At 48.9% G+C, this 20,765-nt stretch overlaps 1 protein-coding gene across 4 annotated transcripts in view; it reads right to left on the bottom strand.

Annotated features, from left to right (window-relative positions):
- Positions 1–1,287: 1,287 nt before the first annotated feature.
- LOC124015098 overlaps positions 1,288–20,765 on the bottom strand; it is a 61,232-nt gene continuing 41,754 nt past the window's right edge. The window contains exons 3-8 of one of the 4 annotated variants that reach the window (XR_006835095.1): positions 6,940–7,034; positions 6,592–6,863; positions 5,656–5,707; positions 3,830–3,926; positions 3,503–3,618; positions 1,288–2,457 (exon numbers count right to left, since the gene is read on the bottom strand). Coding sequence is in view for 1 of the 4 variants with exons in the window: in XM_046330039.1 (XP_046185995.1) it covers positions 1,999–2,457; positions 3,503–3,618; positions 3,830–3,926; positions 5,656–5,707; positions 6,592–6,617 (750 nt within the window). In the remaining 3 variants the exon portion in view is untranslated. Of the gene's footprint in view, positions 2,458–3,502; positions 3,619–3,829; positions 3,927–5,655; positions 5,708–6,591; positions 7,245–20,765 lie in introns of those variants that run through there. The other 3 variants (XR_006835096.1, XR_006835094.1, XM_046330039.1) reach the window with 3 other exon arrangements.

Consider the following 20,765-nt stretch of genomic DNA (forward strand, 5'->3'; position numbering starts at 1 on the left):
CCCATTCCCAAATAGTGACCAACAGGAATACAAACAAGACTACACAGAACATTGTTGGTTAAGGGCTATTAAGTAAGCATTTCACAGTATTGTATTCGGCGCATGTGACAAATAACATTTGATTTGATTTTGAACACAAAGACACAACACAAAGACACACAACACACATGCAAGTTCTGCTTTCTAAGATAAAAATGTGTAGGCTATTACATTGAACTTTCCATCTATTCCATCTATTATCCATTGAAAAATCCTCAAAAAGCAGTTAAGGTTCTTATTTCAGATTCATATCATCACCAATGTTAGCTAGATTAGCTAAGGGCTGGCTAGCTAGTTATCTAGTTATCTAGCTAGCCTAGCTAAATCGGTGCCAAACGTAATGCTAGCCATGTGCTATTTTTGGAGCAGTAACTCAGCTATTCCCTCATGTCCACATTGATGAATTGTGGTACATTGTTATCAATGTTTGCTATTCATAATGTTAGCCAGGTGGAGCATGTTGTTATACTGTTGTATGTAGCCACTGCAGCCATTTTGGAATGGCAGTGTCAGCCATCAGCTCCTTTGTTGTTCTACACAACATGCCATACCAAAATGGCTGCTGTGGGTAACTGGTAGCTAGCATCAGTTTTCCAGGTAAACTTGCAGTACTTCAACCTTTTCGATGTAGCCGTGTGGATAAAGGTCAAATTTGGAGTACAGTGGCATATCCCATCCCTGCTTTGAGGCACGTTTTCTGACCCATATCTCAATATCTCGTGCTGGCTCCACGGTGTCTTAATGTAACCATGATTGTGTTCAAACCTCAGTGCAGCTCAGTGTAAACAAGCAAAGCGGCAGTGTCAATATCTTCTGGCAAGGGCCAACCCAGCTAGTTTCTTATGTCTGATGTAATTATTATTATTATTATTTAAATGTTTTATTTAACATTTATTTAACTAGGCAAGTCAGTGAAGAACAAATTCTTCTTTACAATGACAGCCTACACCGGCCAAATCCAGATGACTCTGGGCCAATTGTGCACCGCCCTACGGGACTCCCAATCACTGCCGGTTGTGTTACAGCCTGGATCATGGATACGTTTCATGTTTTTAACGTATTTTTGGTTTGTTTTTGATTTATTAGGATCGCCATTGGCGATAGCTAGTCTTACTGAGGTCTACAATTTACATACATTCAAAAACATGAACATGTAGTGTTTGTGTGTGCGCGCAGCTATCAGTTACACATGTCAGTTCATACAGTACACACAACAAATAGTTCACACGGGGGAGTTGTGCCGTGAGGTTTTGCTTTATTTGTTTTTTTAAAATCCAGGTTTGCTGTTCAATTGTGCTAGATAAGGGGGAAGTTTGTTCCATGCACTCATGGCTCTGTATAATACTGTACTTGAAATGATTGAATAACAGGTGTGTCAATTTATTTTGCAACTCTTGTGCATGTAACACGAGCGGTGAGGTCAGCATGTCAGCCCTCTGATTAAAATGAAGAGCAAGACCTGCCGCTCTGTTCTGGGCCAGCTGCAGCTTAACTAGGTCTTTCTTTGCAGCACTTGACCATATGACTGGACAATAATCAAGACAAGATAAAACAAGAGCCTGCAGTTTCACTCAACAGCAGTGTGGAAGAATGGAAAAACAATCTAGCTTACCACTGCACAGTTCTCATTAACTTGCTATTCTAAGTTGAGTGTGGCTGTGGTGGCACCCTTCCATCCAATTCCCTGCTCCTTCAGTAATAAAGGTATAGGCCTACTAGTTAGCTACCTGGCTTTGTTTTGTGGTGTCCATTGCATGCCTCCCACTAACTCCATTGTGTTGTATCCACTCAATCAAGAGGCTGTGTGTATGTGTACTGTTCCCACAAACTTTACAGTGTGTCCAGCCAGGCATCCAGCCTAGGATGCTCCTCCATTGTCTGTTCATTCACACACATACAAACACTAAACGTGTACATTTTCATCCACCTATACTCAACCCTGTTGATGCTGTCCTCTATTCATTTGAACATGTTCTTTACTGAAACCGTGTTGTGTTCATTTGAGCACACACCATAACAAAATATGTTGCAATGAATAAAAAACAAAATAAGCATTTGATATTGTATAAGTTCAGATGGTATTCGACCTGTTTCACTGTGTGTTCTTATGTTGTAACTTATGAACATTACCCTGTCCTTTACTGACTTCTTCTCTGTCTGTCTCTCTAGTGGCCTGTTTTTATTATTGTTGTTTTGACGATGTTTTCCTCTGTTCTCATTTCCCGAGAGGCCTGGCTGCGTTGGACCGGGCTGTGCGGTGGTGGTGGTCTCTGGGTGCTGGTCCAGGCAGAGAGGCAGAGGCAGGAGGAACCTGCAGTGGAGGTGATGCCCATGCCTGGCCATGCCCGGGGGCCGAAGAGGGCCGAGTAGATAGCAGTTGAGACACTCTTCCCTACAGACACTGGTAGGAGGCAGCCTCTGCAATGGACATAGGACAGGTGAGGAATGGATGAGGGGGGACGACACACAGATATACCCTGAGTGGACAAAACATGACATAGACTGACCAGGTGCATCTTGGTGAAAGCTATGATCCCTTATTGATGTCACTTGTTAAATCCACTTCAATCAGTGTAGATGAAAGGGAGGAGACAGGTTAAATAAGGATGTTTAAGCCTTGAGACAATTGAGACATGGGATTGTGTATGTGCGCCATTCAGAGGGTGAATGGGCAAGATAAAAGATTCAAGTGCCTTTGAACAGGTTATGGTAGTTGGTGCCAGGGGCACAAGTTTGTGTCAAGAACTGAAACGCTCCTGGGTTTTTTCACGCTCAACAGTTTCCTGTGTGTATCAACAATAGTTCACCACCCAGAGGACTTCCAGCCAACTTGACACAACTGAGGGAAGCATTGGAATCAACATGGGCCAGCATCCCTGTGGAACTTATTTCGCCACCTTGTAGAGTCCATGCCGCGACAAATTGAGGCTGTTCTGAGGGCAAAGGGATGGGGGTGGGGGGTTTAGGAAGGTGTTCTCAATGTGTGCTTAGTGAAATTCAAACGTTGCAGATTGTAAAATACATTTTTGATGTAACAGCATACTAATCAGCTACCAATATATATATGTTTTATAATATATAACTGTCTTGTATAGGCTACATGAACCTGCATGACATGAGCCGTCCTCACGCTCTCTCCCAGCTTGGATAGAACATTGCTGAGTGTAAAACCAGTCTATTAATGCCAAATAATACCGTCAGTCCACCCTCACAACACAAAGAATAGATAGATAGTACCTGTCGGCCAGCCGGTCAGCTAGTACCAGTCGTCCGGCCAGAAAGGACCAGTCTGTTCAGCCGGCCAGATAGTACCAGTCGGCCGGCCAGATGGGATTTGTCGGCCGGCAGGCCATATATGGTCAGCCGGGTGACATGTGTACACATACCGCACGAAGACAACCATACACACACACCTCAACATTAGCTTGGAATGCTATTTTGGTGTGTGTGTGTGTGATTTCACCTTTATAAGCTGTTTGCTCTCACACTGCCTTTCCAGAGAGTACAGCTTCATACCAGCACTGCCAATCCCTTTATCAGTCTTGAACAGCCCACTGCAGAGAGAGAGAGAGAGAGAGACTGGAGAGGGAGGGTGAGCGAGATGGAATAAGAGAGGAGGAAAGGGAAAGTCATACAAACAAACAATCAAAAAAACAGAGACAGACAAAGATCCACAAATATGAAAGTATAACAGAAAGAGAAGACAGCTACTGACACAGAGAAACAACAGTCAAAACGGCAGACACCAGTTAGAATGTCAATTGAGTTACAAAGAGATAAACTCACACACCCTTTTTGAACAACCTAAACTTGATGCCTCCGGACTGGATGACTCTTAAATCTACGGCCAGTTCCTTTGATGTCCAGCTTAAAATCCTCACTGAGCTCTGGGTTGAAGGGGTGGAGGGGGGCAAAACAACACAATGAGGAGGTAATGACAGATGAGGATAGAGAAAAATATAGGATAAAATAAGAATAAATAGAGATATGAGCGAGGAAGGAGTAATGACAGATGGTTAGAAGAGTAGGGATTCAAAAACCTCAAACCAAACTGGCTTATGGAGACTAGCATTATTGGGACAATGATGCGCGTAAGGGTGTGTTGGTGTGTTTGAGGAGTGTTATAGATCAGGTACCTGGACAGGTAGTGTTTGAGGAGTGTTATAGAGCAGGTACCTGGACAGGTAGTGTTTGAGTAGTGTTATAGAGCAGGTACCTGGACAGGTAGTGTTTGAGGAGTGTTATAGATCAGGTACCTGGACAGGTAGTGTTTGAGGAGTGTTATAGAGCAGGTACCTGGACAGGTAGTGTTTGAGGAGTGTTATAGAGCAGGTACCTGGACAGGTAGTGTTTGAGGAGTGTTATAGAGCAGGTACCTGGACAGGTAGTGTTTGGGGAGTGTTATAGAGCAGGTACCTGGACAGGTAGTGTTTGAGGGTTGTTATAGATCAGGTACCCAGACAGGTAGTGTTTGGGGAGTGTTATAGAGCAGGTACCTGGACAGGTAGTGTTTGAGGAGTGTTATAGATCAGGTACCTGGACAGGTAGTGTTTGAGGAGTGTTGTAGAGCAGGTACCTGGACAGGTAGTGTTTGAGGAGTGTTATAGAGCAGGTACCTGGACAGGTAGTGTTTGAGGAGTGTTATAGAGCAGGTACCTGGACAGGTAGTGTTTGGGGAGTGTTATAGAGCAGGTACCTGGACAGGTAGTGTTTGAGGAGTGTTATAGATCAGGTACCTGGACAGGTAGTGTTTGAGGAGTGTTGTAGAGCAGGTACCTGGACAGGTAGTGTTTGAGGAGTGTTATAGAGCAGGTACCCAGACAGGTAGTGTTTGAGGAGTGTTATAGAGCAGGTACCTGGACAGGTAGTGTTTGAGGAGTGTTATAGATCAGGTACCTGGACAGGTAGTGTTTAAGGAGTGTTATAGAGCAGGTACCTGGACAGGTAGTGTTTGAGGAGTGTTATAGATCAGGTACCTGGACAGGTAGTGTTTGAGGAGTGTTGTAGAGCAGGTACCTGGACAGGTAGTGTTTGAGGAGTGTTATAGAGCAGGTACCTGGACAGGTAGTGTTTGAGGAGTGTTATAGAGCAGGTACCTGGACAGGTAGTGTTTGAGGAGTGTTATAGAGCAGGTACCTGGACAGGTAGTGTTTGAGGAGTGTTATAGATCAGGTACCTGGACAGGTAGTGTTTAAGGAGTGTTATAGAGCAGGTACCTGGACAGGTAGTGTTTGAGGAGTGTTATAGAGCAGGTACCTGGATAGGTAGTGTTTGAGGAGTGTTATAGAGCAGGTACCTGGACAGGTAGTGTTTAAGGAGTGTTATAGAGCAGGTACCTGGACAGGTAGTATTTGAGGAGTGTTATGGAGCAGGTACATGGACAGGAAGTGTTTGAGGAGTGTTATAGATCAGGTACATGGACAGGTAGTGTTTAAGGAGTGTTATAGAGCAGGTACCTGGACAGGTAGTATTTGAGGAGTGTTATGGAGCAGGTACCTGGACAGGTAGTGTTTGAGGAGTGTTAAAGAGCAGGTACCTGGACAGGTAGTGTTTGAGGAGTGTTAAAGAGCAGGTACCTGGACAGGTAGTGTTTGAGGAGTGTTAAAGAGCAGGTACCTGGACAGGTAGTGCTCCTCCAAAATCGGGTTTGGTCCCTCTGTGCTTCCTCCTGAGAGAACGGGGGATATAATCCTACAGTATGATTAAGTTATTCATACCTGTAGGGACCGGGAGTTTGATGCCCTTCACTATGGTTAACACCATGTCACTACCTGTTAGCGAGGGGATGATCTTACTGGATAGAAACACAAGGAATGGAGAAATGTAGGGTGTGTGTGTGCTGCTCGGCCCAGTGTATCTATCAGCCTCTGGACATTGGCATGGATCAGTAAATCAGTTAATCAATCAGAGGGTGGATGAAAAGACAGGGCGAGTGTGTCTATGCCTCAGTCTATGTCAGGGACAGTCAATGCAGCCATCTGTCGGCCGTGGACACACACACGCACACACAAACGTTTCAGGGAAATCATTCTTATTCAATGCCTGGAACTGGAAAAAGCCATAGGGTTGTCTGGCTGTACTTGCCTCACCTTGCACTAGCAGAAACAAACCCCCGGACTGGACTGAATGGCTATATCACAACACCACCACTAGAGGGCCACAGCACTGGTCTCTCAATGCACTTGTAACAAGCCCCTGCACGTGTAGAAGGTGAGTTCCTCTATGTGTCATTTGTGACTGGGTGTGTTGTGTGAGGTGTGCGTGAGGTGTGTGTTGGTAGTGTACCTGTATGTGTTGAAAGTGCGTTCCTCTGTGTATGGGGGTAACAGGTGTCCTCTACTCTGTACCTGTTTCACTACCTCCAGGTGTCTCCTACACCCCTCTGACAGCACCTCCAACCTGTCTAAACAATACACATTCTCACATCAACGGTGTCGTTCTGCGTGTCTGACTTGTCCTAAGGCAGCACATGTCCACCTGTCTGCTGTCCGTTATATAACTTATATATCGTTTATCAATGCACAAGAGGTAATGAAAAGGGCCAGTACAGACCTAGTTGTCTCAGTGATCTCCCACATGCTGGCACAGACACTTCTGATGGAGGGAGGAGAGGCACAGAGTCAGTTAGGGTACTGTGATAACCAGTGTGTAATAAAGGAAGTGTTACAGTAACCTGTTGTTGCTGTGTGAGGACCTCTGTCAGCTGGTTGTACTGGTCTGAGGCTCCAGGAGGGGCTGGGAGGGGCTGGGAGGGGCTGGGAGGGGCTGGGAGGGGCTGGGAGGGGCTGGGAGTGGACTTGTACCTTGTCTTCTGTTCTTGACACCTAGAATGACAACACAGTGGTGGAGGTGAAAACATAGAGGATGACTTGAAGCGGCTAGAGAGGAGAGGATATCTACCATGATCATGCTGCCAGGAGGCTCCTTCTTACTGGCAGGACAAGTCATGTGACTGAGGCTGGCGTCTGTCTCTGTCTGTTGTTTGAGTGGTTCGTCTGGGGGAGGAGGAGATGGAAACAACGAGTCCGCCTCAGGAGAGAGAGAATTAGTAAGCGATTTCCTCTCTCTTCCTCATTAGCCCTCTTCATTAGCCTACTCCCATTTTAGAGATCAAGCCCTTGGTCATAGTGTTTTGTGTTTTCGTTATATATTTGGTCAGGCCAGGGTGTGACATGGGTTTTAATGTTGTGTTTCGTATTGGGGGTTTTGTAGGTGTCATGTTTGTCATTTATTATCATGTCTTGTCCCTGTGCTCCCCATGCTATTCGTTTCCCTCTGCTGGTCTTATTTGGTTCTTTCCCTCCTTCTATCCCTCTCTCTCCCCCTCCCTCTCTCACTCTCTCGCTCTCTCTTCTCTCTATCGTTCCGTTCCTGCTCCCAGCTGTTCCTATTCCCCTAATCATCATTTAGTCTTCCCACACCTGTTCCCGATCCTTTCCCCTGATTAGAGTCCCTATTTATTCCTTTGTGATCCGTTCCTTTCCCGTCGGTTCCTTGTTTTGTATTCACCATGCTGTGATTGCGTTTCGCCCTGTCCTGTCGTGTTTTTTGCCTTCATCAGATGCTGCGTGTGAGCAGGTGGCTCTATCAACTACGGCCTGCGCCTACCCGAAGCGACCTGCAGTCTGTGGCCGCTTCTCTAGTTATTCCCCTCTACAGACTAGAGGATTTTGTTATTCCCTGTTTTGGATTTAAATAAACTCTGTTTCTGTTAAGTCGCTTTTGGGTCCTCTTTCACCTGCATGACAGAAGGAACCGACCAAGGAATGGACCCAGCGACTTCAGACGCTCGTTACACTGCCGTCGAGATCCAAGGAGCCATGCTCGGCAGACACGAGCAGGAATTGTCTGCTGCTCGCCATGCCGTGGAGAACCTGGCTGCTCAGGTTTCCGACCTCTCTGGACAGTTCCAGAGTCTACGTCTCGTGCCACCTGTTACTTCCTGGCCTGCCGAGCCTCCAGAACCTAGGGTTAATAACCCACCTTGCTACTCCGGGCAGCCCACTGAGTGCCGCTCCTTTCTCACGCAGTGTGAGATTGTGTTCTCTCTCCAACCCAACACATACTCTAGAGAGAGCTCGGGTTGCTTACGTCATTTCACTCCTTACTGGCCGGGCTCGAGAATGGGGCACAGCTATCTGGGAGGCAAGGGCTGATTGCTCTAACAAGTTCCAGAACTTTAAAGAGGAGATGATTCGGGTTTTTGACCGTTCAGTTTTTGGTGGGGAGGCTTCTAGGGCCCTGGCTTCCTTATGCCAAGGTGAACGGTCCATAACGGATTATTCCATTGAGTTTCGCACTCTTGCTGCCTCTAGTGAGTGGAACGAGCCGGCGCTGCTCGCTCGTTTTCTGGAGGGACTCCACGCAGTGGTTAAGGATGAGATTCTCTCCCGGGAGGTTCCTTCAGATGTGGACTCTTTGATTGCTCTCGCCATCCGCATAGAACGACGGGTAGATCTTCGTCACCGGGCTCGTGGAAGAGAGCTCGCATCAACGGTGTTTCCCTGCTCCGCATCGCAACCATCTCCCTCCTCTGGCTTTGAGACTGAGCCCATGCAGCTGGGAGGGATTCGCATCTCGAATAAGGAGAGGGAACGGAGGATCACCAACCGCCTGTGCCTCTATTGCGGAGTTGCTGGACATTTTGTTAATTCATGTCCAGTAAAAGCCAGAGCTCATCTGTAAGCGGAGGGCTACAGGTGAGCGCAACTACTCAAGTCTCTCCATCAAGGTCCTGTACTACTTTGTCGGTCCATCTACGCTGGACCGGTTCGGTGTCATGTTTGTCATTTATTGTCATGTCTTGTCCCTGTGCTCCCCATGCTATTCGTTTCCCTCTGCTGGTCTTGTTTGGTTCTATCCCTCTCTCTCCCCCTCCCTCTCTCACTCTCTCGCTCTCTCTTCTCTCTGTCGTTCCGTTCCTGCTCCCAGCTGTTCCTATTCCCCTAATCATCATTTAGTCTTCCCACACCTGTTCCCGATCCTTTCCCCTGATTAGAGTCCCTATTTATTCCTTTATGATCCGTTCCTGTCCCGTCGGTTCCTTGTATTGTATTCACCATGCCGTGATTGCGTTTCGCCCTGTCCTGTCGTGTTTTTGCCGTGATTGTGTATCACCCTGTCCTGTCGTGTTTTGTGCCTTCATCAGATGCTGCGTGTGAGCAGGTGTCTCAGTCGACTACGGCCTGCGCCTACCCGGCGACCTGCAGTCTGTGGCCGCTTCTCCAGTTGTTTCCCTCTACAAGTCTAGAGGAATTCTGTTATTCCGTTTTGGACTTTAATAAACTCTGTTTCTGTTAAGTCGCTTTTGGGTCCTCTTTTACCTGCATGACAGAAGGAACCGACCAAGGAATGGACCCAGCGACTTCAGACGCTCGTTACACTGCCGTCGAGATCCAAGGAGCCATGCTCGGCAGACACGAGCAGGAATTGTCTGCTGCTCGCCATGCCGTGGAGAACCTGGCCGCTCAGGTTTCCGACCTCTCTGGACAGTTCCAGAGTCTACGTCTCGTGCCACCTGTTACTCCCTGGCCTGCCGAGCCTCCAGAACCCAGGGTTAATAACCCACCTTGCTACTCCGGGCAGCCCACTGAGTGCCGCTCCTTTCTCACGCAGTGTGAGATTGTGTTCTCTCTCCAACCCCACACATACTCTAGAGAGAGAGCTCGGGTTGCTTACGTCATTTCACTCCTTACTGGCGCACTCGAGGTTCATGTTCAGCACGTTCGACGTGTTCTACAGCGCCTTTTAGAGAATTGTCTCTACGTAAAGGCTGAGAAGTGCTCTTTTCATGTCTCCTCCGTTACTTTTCTCGGTTCCGTTATTTCCGCTGAAGGCATTCAGATGGATTCCGCTAAGGTCCAAGCTGTCAGTGATTGGCCCGTTCCAAGGTCACGTGTCGAGTTGCAGCGCTTTTTAGGTTTCGCTAATTTCTATCGGCGTTTCATTCGTAATTTCGGTCAAGTTGCTGCCCCTCTCACAGCTCTTACTTCTGTCAAGACGTGTTTTAAGTGGTCCGGTTCCGCCCAGGGAGCTTTTGATCTTCTAAAAGAACGTTTTACGTCCGCTCCTATCCTCGTTACTCCTGACGTCACTAGACAATTCATTGTCGAGGTTGACGCTTCAGAGGTAGGCGTGGGAGCCATCCTATCCCAGCGCTTCCAGTCTGACGATAAGGTTCATCCTTGCGCTTATTTTTCTCATCGCCTGTCGCCATCTGAGCGCAACTATGATGTGGGTAACCGTGAACTGCTCGCCATCCGCTTAGCCCTAGGCGAATGGCGACAGTGGTTGGAGGGGGCGACCGTTCCTTTGTCGTTTGGACAGACCATAAGAACCTTGAGTACATCCGTTCTGCCAAACGACTTAATGCCCGTCAAGCTCGTTGGGCGTTGTTTTTCGCTCGTTTCGAGTTTGTGATTTCTTACCGTCCGGGTAGCAAGAACACCAAGCCTGATGCCTTATCCCGTCTGTTTAGTTCTTCTGTGGCTTCTACTGATCCCGAGGGGATTCTTCCTTATGGGCGTGTTGTCGGGTTAACAGTCTGGGGAATTGAAAGACAGGTTAAGCAAGCACTCACGCACACTGCGTCGCCGCGCGCTTGTCCTAGTAACCTCCTTTTCGTTCCTGTTTCCACTCGTCTGGCTGTTCTTCAGTGGGCTCACTCTGCCAAGTTAGCTGGTCATCCCGGTGTTCGAGGCACTCTTGCGTCTATTCGCCAGCGCTTTTGGTGGCCGACTCAGGAGCGTGACACGCGCCGTTTCGTGGCTGCTTGTTCGGACTGCGCGCAGACTAAGTCGGGTAACTCTCCTCCTGCCGGTCGTCTCAGACCGCTCCCCATTCCTTCTCGACCATGGTCTCACATTGCCTTAGACTTCATTACCGGTCTGCCTTTGTCTGCGGGGAAGACTGTGATTCTGACGGTTGTCGATAGGTTCTCTAAGGCGGCACATTTCATTCCCCTCGCTAAACTTCCTTCCGCTAAGGAGACGGCACAAATCATTATTGAGAATGTATTCAGAATTCATGGCCTCCCGTTAGACGCCGTTTCAGACAGAGGCCCGCAATTCACGTCACAGTTTTGGAGGGAGTTCTGTCGTTTGATTGGTGCGTCCGTCAGTCTCTCTTCCGGGTTTCATCCCCAGTCTAACGGTCAAGCAGAGAGGGCCAATCAGACGATTGGTCGCATACTACGCAGCCTTTCTTTCAGAAACCCTGCGTCTTGGGCAGAACAGCTCCCCTGGGCAGAATACGCTCACAATTCGCTTCCTTCGTCTGCTACCGGGTTATCTCCGTTTCAGAGTAGTCTGGGTTACCAGCCTCCTCTGTTCTCATCCCAGCTTGCCGAGTCCAGCGTTCCCTCCGCTCAAGCGTTTGTCCAACGTTGTGAGCGCACCTGGAGGAGGGTGAGGTCTGCACTTTGCCGTTACAGGGCACAGACGGTGAGAGCCGCCAATAAACGCAGGATTAAGAGTCCAAGGTATTGTTGCGGCCAGAGAGTGTGGCTTTCCACTCGCAACCTTCCTCTTACGACAGCTTCTCGTAAGTTGACTCCGCGGTTCATTGGTCCGTTCCGTGTCTCCCAGGTCGTCAATCCTGTCGCTGTGCGACTGCTTCTTCCGCGACATCTTCGTCGCGTCCATCCTGTCTTCCATGTCTCCTGTGTTAAGCCCTTTCTTCGCACCCCCCGTTCGTCTTCCCTCCCCCTCCCGTCCTTGTCGAGCGCACCTATTTACAAGGTACATAGGATTATGGACATGCGTTCTCGGGACGGGGTCACCAATACCTAGTGGATTGGGAGGGTTACGGTCCTGAGGAGAGGAGTTGGGTTCCGTCTCGGGACGTGCTGGACCGTTCGCTCATCGATGATTTCCTCCGTTGCCGCCAGGATTCCTCCTCGAGTGCGCCAGGAGGCGCTCGGTGAGTGGGGGGTACTGTCATGTTTGTCATTTATTGTCATGTCTTGTCCCTGTGCTCCCCATGCTATTCGTTTCCCTCTGCTGGTCTTGTTTGGTTCTATCCCTCTCTCTCCCCCTCCCTCTCTCACTCTCTCGCTCTCTCTTCTCTCTGTCGTTCCGTTCCTGCTCCCAGCTGTTCCTATTCCCCTAATCATCATTTAGTCTTCCCACACCTGTTCCCGATCCTTTCCCCTGATTAGAGTCCCTATTTATTCCTTTATGATCCGTTCCTGTCCCGTCGGTTCCTTGTATTGTATTCACCATGCCGTGATTGCGTTTCGCCCTGTCCTGTCGTGTTTTTGCCGTGATTGTGTATCACCCTGTCCTGTCGTGTTTTGTGCCTTCATCAGATGCTGCGTGTGAGCAGGTGTCTCAGTCGACTACGGCCTGCGCCTACCCGGAGCGACCTGCAGTCTGTGGCCGCTTCTCCAGTTGTTTCCCCTCTACAAGTCTAGAGGAATTCTGTTATTCCGTTTTGGACTTTAATAAACTCTGTTTCTGTTAAGTCGCTTTTGGGTCCTCTTTTACCTGCATGACATTCGGGTGCTACATGCAGTGCCTTGATTGACTCTGGGGCTGAGGGTTGTTTCATGGACGAAGCATGGGCTCGGAAACATGACATTCCTTTCAGACAGTTAGACAAGCCTACGCCCATGTTTGCCTTAGATGGTAGTCATCTTCCCAGTATCAGATTTGAGACACTACCTTTAACTCTCACAGTATCTGGTAACCACAGTGAGACTATTTCTTTTTTGATTTTTCGTTCACCTTTTACACCTGTTGTTTTGGGTCATCCCTGGCTAGTATGTCATAATCCTTCTATTAATTGGTCTAGTAATTCTATCCTATCCTGGAACGTTTCTTGTCATATGAAGTGTTTAATGTCTGCCATCCCTCCCATTTCTTCTGTCCCCACTTCTCAGGAGGAACCTGGCGATTTGACAGGAGTGCCGGAGGAATATCATGATCTGCGCACGGTCTTCAGTCGGTCCCAGGGCCAACTCCCTTCCTCCTCACCGGTCGTATGATTGTAGTATTGATCTCCTTCCGGGGACCACTCCTCCTCGGGGTAGACTATACTCTCTGTCGGCTCCCGAACGTAAGGCTCTCGAGGATTATTTATCTGTGTCTCTTGACGCCGGTACCATAGTGCCTTCTTCCTCTCCGGCCGGGGCGGGGTTCTTTTTTGTTAAGAAGAAGGACGGTACTCTGCGCCCCTGCGTGGATTATCGAGGGCTGAATGACATAACGGTTAAGAATCGTTATCCGCTTCCCCTTATGTCATCAGCCTTCGAGATTCTGCAGGGAGCCAGGTGCTTTACTAAGTTGGACCTTCGTAACGCTTACCATCTCGTGCGCATCAGAGAGGGGGACGAGTGGAAAACGGCGTTTAATACTCCGTTAGGCATTTTGAGTACCGGGTTCTGCCGTTTGGTCTCGCCAATGCGCCAGCTGTTTTTCAGGCATTAGTTAATGATGTTCTGAGAGACATGCTGAACATCTTTGTTTTTGTCTATCTTGACGATATCCTGATTTTTTCACCGTCACTCGAGATTCATGTTCAGCACGTTCGACGTGTTCTACAGCGCCTTTTAGAGAATTGTCTCTACGTAAAGGCTGAGAAGTGCTCTTTTCATGTCTCCTCCGTTACTTTTCTCGGTTCCGTTATTTCCGCTGAAGGCATTCAGATGGATTCCGCTAAGGTCCAAGCTGTCAGTGATTGGCCCGTTCCAAGGTCACGTGTCGAGTTGCAGCGCTTTTTAGGTTTCGCTAATTTCTATCGGCGTTTCATTCGTAATTTCGGTCAAGTTGCTGCCCCTCTCACAGCTCTTACTTCTGTCAAGACGTGTTTTAAGTGGTCCGGTTCCGCCCAGGGAGCTTTTGATCTTCTAAGAGAACGTTTTACGTCCGCTCCTATCCTCGTTACTCCTGACGTCACTAGACAATTCATTGTCGAGGTTGACGCTTCAGAGGTAGGCGTGGGAGCCATTCTATCCCAGCGCTTCCAGTCTGACGATAAGGTTCATCCTTGCGCTTATTTTTCTCATCGCCTGTCGCCATCTGAGCGCAACTATGATGTGGGTAACCGTGAACTGCTCGCCATCCGCTTAGCCCTAGGCGAATGGCGACAGTGGTTGGAAGAGGCGACCGTTCCTTTTGTCGTTTGGACAGACCATAAGAACCTTGAGTACATCCGTTCTGCCAAACGACTTAATGCCCGTCAAGCTCGTTGGGCGTTGTTTTTCGCTCGTTTCGAGTTTGTGATTTCTTACCGTCCGGGTAGCAAAAACACCAAGCCTGATGCCTTATCCCGTCTGTTTAGTTCTTCTGTGGCTTCCTGTTTCCACTCGTCTGGCTGTTCTTCAGTGGGCTCACTCTGCCAAGTTAGCTGGTCATCCCGGTGTTCGAGGCACTCTTGCGTCTATTCGCCAGCGCTTTTGGTGGCCGACTCAGGAGCGTGACACGCGCCGTTTCGTGGCTGCTTGTTCGGACTGCGCGCAGACTAAGTCGGGTAACTCTCCTCCTGCCGGTCGTCTCAGACCGCTCCCATTCCTTCTCGACCATGGTCTCACATCGCCCTAGACTTCATTACCGGTCTGCCTTTGTCTGCGGGGAAGACTGTGATTCTTACGGTTGTCGATAGGTTCTCTAAGGCGGCACATTTCATTCCCCTCGCTAAACTTCCTTCCGCTAAGGAGACGGCACAAATCATCATCGAGAATGTGTTCAGAATTTATGGCCTCCCGTTAGACGCCGTTTCTGACAGAGGCCCGCAATTCACGTCACAGTTTTGGAGGGAGTTCTGTCGTTTGATTGGTGCGTCCGTCAGTCTCTCTTCCGGGTTTCATCCCCAGTCTAACGGTCAAGCAGAGAGGGCCAATCAGACGATTGGTCGCATACTACGCAGCCTTTCTTTCAGAAACCCTGCGTCTTGGGCAGAACAGCTCCCCTGGGCTGAATACGCTCACAACTCGCTTCCTTCGTCTGCTACCGGGTTATCTCCGTTTCAGAGTAGTCTGGGTTACCAGCCTCCTCTGTTCTCATCCCAGCTTGCCGAGTCCAGCGTTCCCTCCGCTCAAGCGTTTGTCCAACGTTGTGAGCGCACCTGGAGGAGGGTGAGGTCTGCACTTTGCCGTTACAGGGCACAGACTGTGAGAGCCGCCAATAAACGCAGGATTAAGAGTCCAAGGTATTGTTGCGGCCAGAGAGTGTGGCTTTCCACTCGCAACCTTCCTCTTACGACAGCTTCTCGTAAGTTGACTCCGCGGTTCATTGGTCCGTTCCGTGTCTCCCAGGTCGTCAATCCTGTCGCTGTGCGACTGCTTCTTCCGCGACATCTTCGTCGCGTCCATCCTGTCTTCCATGTCTCCTGTGTCAAGCCCTTTCTTCGCACCCCCGTTCGTCTTCCCTCCCCTCCCGTCCTTGTCGAGAGCGCACCTATTTACAAGGTACGTAAGATCATGGACATGCGTTCTCGGGGACGGGGTCACCAATACTTAGTGGATTGGGAGGGTTACGGTCCTGAGGAGAGGAGTTGGGTTCCGTCTCGGGACGTGCTGGACCGTTCACTTATTGATGATTTCCTCCGTTGCCGCCAGGATTCCTTCTCGAGTGCGCCAGGAGGCGCTCGGTGAGTGGGGGGTACTGTCATGTTTTGTCTTAGATTGTCTTGTCATTATGCTTTCCCTTCTGTTCGTTTCCCCCTGCTGGTCTTATTAGGTTCGTTCCCTTTTTCTATCCCTCTCTCTCCCCCTCCCTCTCTCTCCTCTCTCTATCGTTCCGTTCCTGCTCCCAGCTGTTCCTATTCCCCTAATCATCATTTAGTCTTCCCACACCTGTTCCTTATCTTTTCCCCTGATTAGAGTCCCTATTTCTTCCCTTGTTTTCCGTTCCTGTCCTGTCGGATCCTTGTCTATTGTTCACCGTGCTGTGTCTATGTATTGCCCTGTCGTGTCGTGTTTCCCTCAGATGCTGCGTGGTGAGCAGGTGTCTGAGTCTGCTACGTTCAAGTGCCTTCCCGAGGCAACCTGCAGTTCTTGATCAAGTCTCCAGTCTGTTCTCGTCATTACGAGTAGTATTATGCCTTTTGTTTGTAAAGTAACTTTACTGGATTAAAAACTCTGTTTTCGCCAAGTCGCTTTTGGGTCCTCATTCACCTGCATAACAATGACACTTTTACAATCCAGGGTTACTCCAAGCAGTTGTAACCTCAACTTGCTCAATTTCCACATTATTCATTACAAGATTGAGGTTAGTTGAGGTTTAGGGTTTAATGAATGATTTGACCCAAATGCAATGCTATTAGTTTTTTAAATATTTAGGACTAACTTATTTATTGCCAACCATTCTGAAACTGACTGCAGATCTTTGTTAAGTGTTGCAGTAATTTCACTTGATCTAGTAGCTTACGTGTGAAGTGTTGAGTCATCCACATACATAGACACACTGCCATGTCATTAGTAAAGATTGAAAAAAGTAAGGGACCTACACAGCTGCCCTGGGGAATTCCTGATTCTACCTGGATTATGCTGGAGAGGCTTCCATTAAAGAACACCCTCTGTGTTCTGTTAGACAGGTAACTCTTTATCCACAATATACTGTAGTGGGGCATGTAAAGCCATAACACAAGTTTTTCCAGCAGCAGACTATGATCGATAATGTCAAAAGCCACACTGAATACTAACAAACATTATCATAAATTTGTCATTTGTGTAAGTGCTGTGCATGTTGAATGTCCTTCCCTATAAGCGTGCTGAAAGTCTGTTGTCAATTTGTTTACTGTAAAATAGCATTTCATCTGGTCAAACAATTTTTTCACAAAGTTTACTAAGGGTTGGTAACAGACTGATTGGTCAGCTATTTGAGCCAGTAAAGGGGGCTTTACTATTCATGGATAGCGGAATGACTTTTGTTTCCCTTTAGGCCTGAGGGCAAACGCTTTCTTGTAGGCTTAGATTGAAGATATGGCAAATAGGAGTGGCAATATCTGTCATGTTTGTCATTTATTATCATGTCTTGTCCCTGTGCTCCCCATTCTATTCGTTTCCCTCTGCTGGTCTTATTTGGTTCTTTCCCTCCTTCTATCCCTCTCTCTCCCCCTCCCTCTCTCACTCTCTCGCTCTCTCTTCTCTCTATCGTTCCGTTCCTGCTCCCAGCTGTTCCTATTCCCCTAATCATCATTTAGTCTTCCCACACCTGTTCCCGATCCTTTCCCCTGATTAGAGTCCCTATTTATTCCTTTGTGTTCCGTTCCTGTCCCGTCGGTTCCTTGTTTAGTATTCACCATGCTGTGATTGCGTTTCGCCCTGTCCTGTCGTGTTTTTGCTGTGATTGTGTATCGCCCTGTCCTGTCGTGTTTTTGCCTTCATCAGATGCTGCGTGTGAGCAGGTGTCTCTGTCAACTACGGCCTGCGCCTACCCGGGCGACCTGCAGTCTGTGGCCGCTTCTCCAGTTATTCCCCTCTACAGACTAGAGGATTTTTGTTATTCCCTGTTTGGACTTAAATAAACTCTGTTTCTGTTAAGTCGCTTTTGGGTCCTCTTTCACCTGCATGACAGAAGGAACCGACCAAGGAATGGACCCAGCGACTTCAGACGCTCGTTACACTGCCGTCGAGATCCAAGGAGCCATGCTCGGCAGACACGAGCAGGAATTGTCTGCTGCTCGCCATGCCGTGGAGAACCTGGCCGCTCAGGTTTCCGACCTCTCTGGACAGTTCCAGAGTCTACGTCTCGTGCCACCTGTTACTTCCTGGCCTGCCGAGCCTCCAGAACCTAGGGTTAATAACCCACCTTGCTACTCCGGGCAGCCCACTGAGTGCCGCTCCTTTCTCACGCAGTGTGAGATTGTGTTCTCTCTCCAACCCAACACATACTCTAGAGAGAGAGCTCGGGTTGCTTACGTCATTTCACTCCTTACTGGCCGGGCTCGAGAATGGGGCACAGCTATCTGGGAGGCAAGGGCTGATTGCTCTAACAAGTTCCAGAACTTTAAAGAGGAGATGATTCGGGTTTTTGACCGTTCAGTTTTTGGTGGGGAGGCTTCTAGGGCCCTGGCTTCCTTATGCCAAGGTGAACGGTCCATAACGGATTATTCTATTGAGTTTCGCACTCTTGCTGCCTCTAGTGAGTGGAACGAGCCGGCGCTGCTCGCTCGTTTTCTGGAGGGACTCCACGCAGTGGTTAAGGATGAGATTCTCTCCCGGGAGGTTCCTTCAGATGTGGACTCTTTGATTGCTCTCGCCATCCGCATAGAACGACGGGTAGATCTTCGTCACCGGGCTCGTGGAAGAGAGCTCGCATCAACGGTGTTTCCCTGCTCCGCATCGCAACCATCTCCCTCCTCTGGCTTTGAGACTGAGCCCATGCAGCTGGGAGGGATTCGCATCTCGAATAAGGAGAGGGAACGGAGGATCACCAACCGCCTGTGCCTCTATTGCGGAGTTGCTGGACATTTTGTTAATTCATGTCCAGTAAAAGCCAGAGCTCATCTGTAAGCGGAGGGCTACAGGTGAGCGCAACTACTCAAGTCTCTCCATCAAAGTCCTGTACTACTTTGTCGGTCCACCTACGCTGGACCGGTTCGGGTGCTACATGTAGTGCCTTGATAGACTCTGGGGCTGAGGGTTGTTTCATGGACGAAGCATGGGTTCGGAAACATGACATTCCTTTCAGAGAGTTAGAGAAGCCCTACGCCCATGTTCGCCTTAGATGGTAGTCATCTTCCCAGTATCAGATTTGAGACACTACCTTTAACCCTCACAGTATCTGGTAACCACAGTGAGACTATTTCTTTTTTGATTTTCCGTTCACCGTTTACACCTGTTGTTTTGGGTCATCCCTGGCTAGTATGTCATAATCCTTCTATTAATTGGTCTAGTAATTCTATCCTATCCTGGAACGTTTCTTGTCATGTGAAGTGTTTAATGTCTGCCATCCCTCCCGTTTCTTCTGTCCCTACTTCTCAGGAGGAACCTGGCGATTTGACAGGAGTGCCGGAGGAATATCATGATCTGCGCGCGGTCTTCAGTCGGTCCCGAGCCAACTCCCTTCCTCCTCACCGGTCGTATGATTGTAGTATTGATCTCCTTCCGGGGACCACTCCTCCTCGAGGTAGACTATACTCTCTGTCGGCTCCCGAACGTAAGGCTCTCGAGGATTATTTGTCTGTGTCTCTTGACGCCGGTACCATAGTGCCTTCTTCTTCTCCGGCCGGGGCGGGGTTCTTTTTGTTAAGAAGAAGGACGGTACTCTGCGCCCTGCGTGGATTATCGAGGGCTGAATGACATAACAGTTAAGAATCGTTATCCGCTTCCCCTTATGTCATCAGCCTTCGAGATTCTGCAGGGAGCCAGGTGCTTTACTAAGTTGGACCTTCGTAACGCTTACCATCTCGTGCGCATCAGAGAGGGGGACGAGTGGAAAACGGCGTTTAACACTCCGTTAGGGCATTTTGAGTACCGGGTTCTGCCGTTCGGTCTCGCCAATGCGCCAGCTGTTTTTCAGGCATTAGTTAATGATGTTCTGAGAGACATGCTGAACATTTTTGTTTTTGTCTATCTTGACGATATCCTGATTTTTTCTCCGTCACTCGAGATTCATGTTCAGCACGTTCGACGTGTTCTACAGCGCCTTTTAGAGAATTGTCTCTACGTAAAGGCTGAGAAGTGCTCTTTCATGTCTCCTCCGTTACTTTTCTCGGTTCCGTTATTTCCGCTGAAGGCATTCAGATGGATTCCGCTAAGGTCCAAGCTGTCAGTGATTGGCCCGTTCCAAGGTCACGTGTCGAGTTGCAGCGCTTTTTTAGGTTTCGCTAATTTCTATCGGCGTTTCATTCGTAATTTCGGTCAAGTTGCTGCCCCTCTCACAGCTCTTACTTCTGTCAAGACGTGTTTTAAGTGGTCCGGTTCCGCCCAGGGAGCTTTTGATCTTCTAAAAGAACGTTTTACATCCGCTCCTATCCTCGTTACTCCTGACGTCACTAGACAATTCATTGTCGAGGTTGACGCTTCAGAGGTAGGCGTGGGAGCCATTCTATCCCAGCGCTTCCAGTCTGACGATAAGGTTCATCCTTGCGCTTATTTTTCTCATCGCCTGTCGCCATCTGAGCGCAACTATGATGTGGGTAACCGTGAACTGCTCGCCATCCGCTTAGCCCTAGGCGAATGGCGACAGTGGTTGGAGGGGGCGACCGTTCCTTTTGTCGTTTGGACAGACCATAAGAACCTTGAGTACATCCGTTCTGCCAAACGACTTAATGCCCGTCAAGCTCGTTGGGCGTTGTTTTTCGCTCGTTTCGAGTTTGTGATTTCTTACCGTCCGGGTAGCAAGAACACCAAGCCTGATGCCTTATCCCGTCTGTTTAGTTCTTCTGTGGCTTCTACTGATCCCGAGGGGATTCTTCCTTATGGGCGTGTTGTCGGGTTAACAGTCTGGGGAATTGAAAGACAGGTTAAGCAAGCACTCACGCACACTGCGCCGCCGCGCTTGTCCTAGTAACCTCCTTTTCGTTCCTGTTTCCACTCGTCTGGCTGTTCTTCAGTGGGCTCACTCTGCCAAGTTAGCTGGTCATCCCGGTGTTCGAGGCACTCTTGCGTCTATTCGCCAGCGCTTTTGGTGGCCGACTCAGGAGCGTGACACGCGCCGTTTCGTGGCTGCTTGTTCGGACTGCGCGCAGACTAAGTCGGGTAACTCTCCTCCTGCCGGTCGTCTCAGACCGCTCCCATTCCTTCTCGACCATGGTCTCACATTGCCTTAGACTTCATTACC

This window comes from Oncorhynchus gorbuscha, linkage group LG26, assembly GCF_021184085.1.
Source record: "Oncorhynchus gorbuscha isolate QuinsamMale2020 ecotype Even-year linkage group LG26, OgorEven_v1.0, whole genome shotgun sequence".
In the NCBI taxonomy this organism is placed as follows: Eukaryota; Metazoa; Chordata; class Actinopteri; order Salmoniformes; family Salmonidae; genus Oncorhynchus; species Oncorhynchus gorbuscha.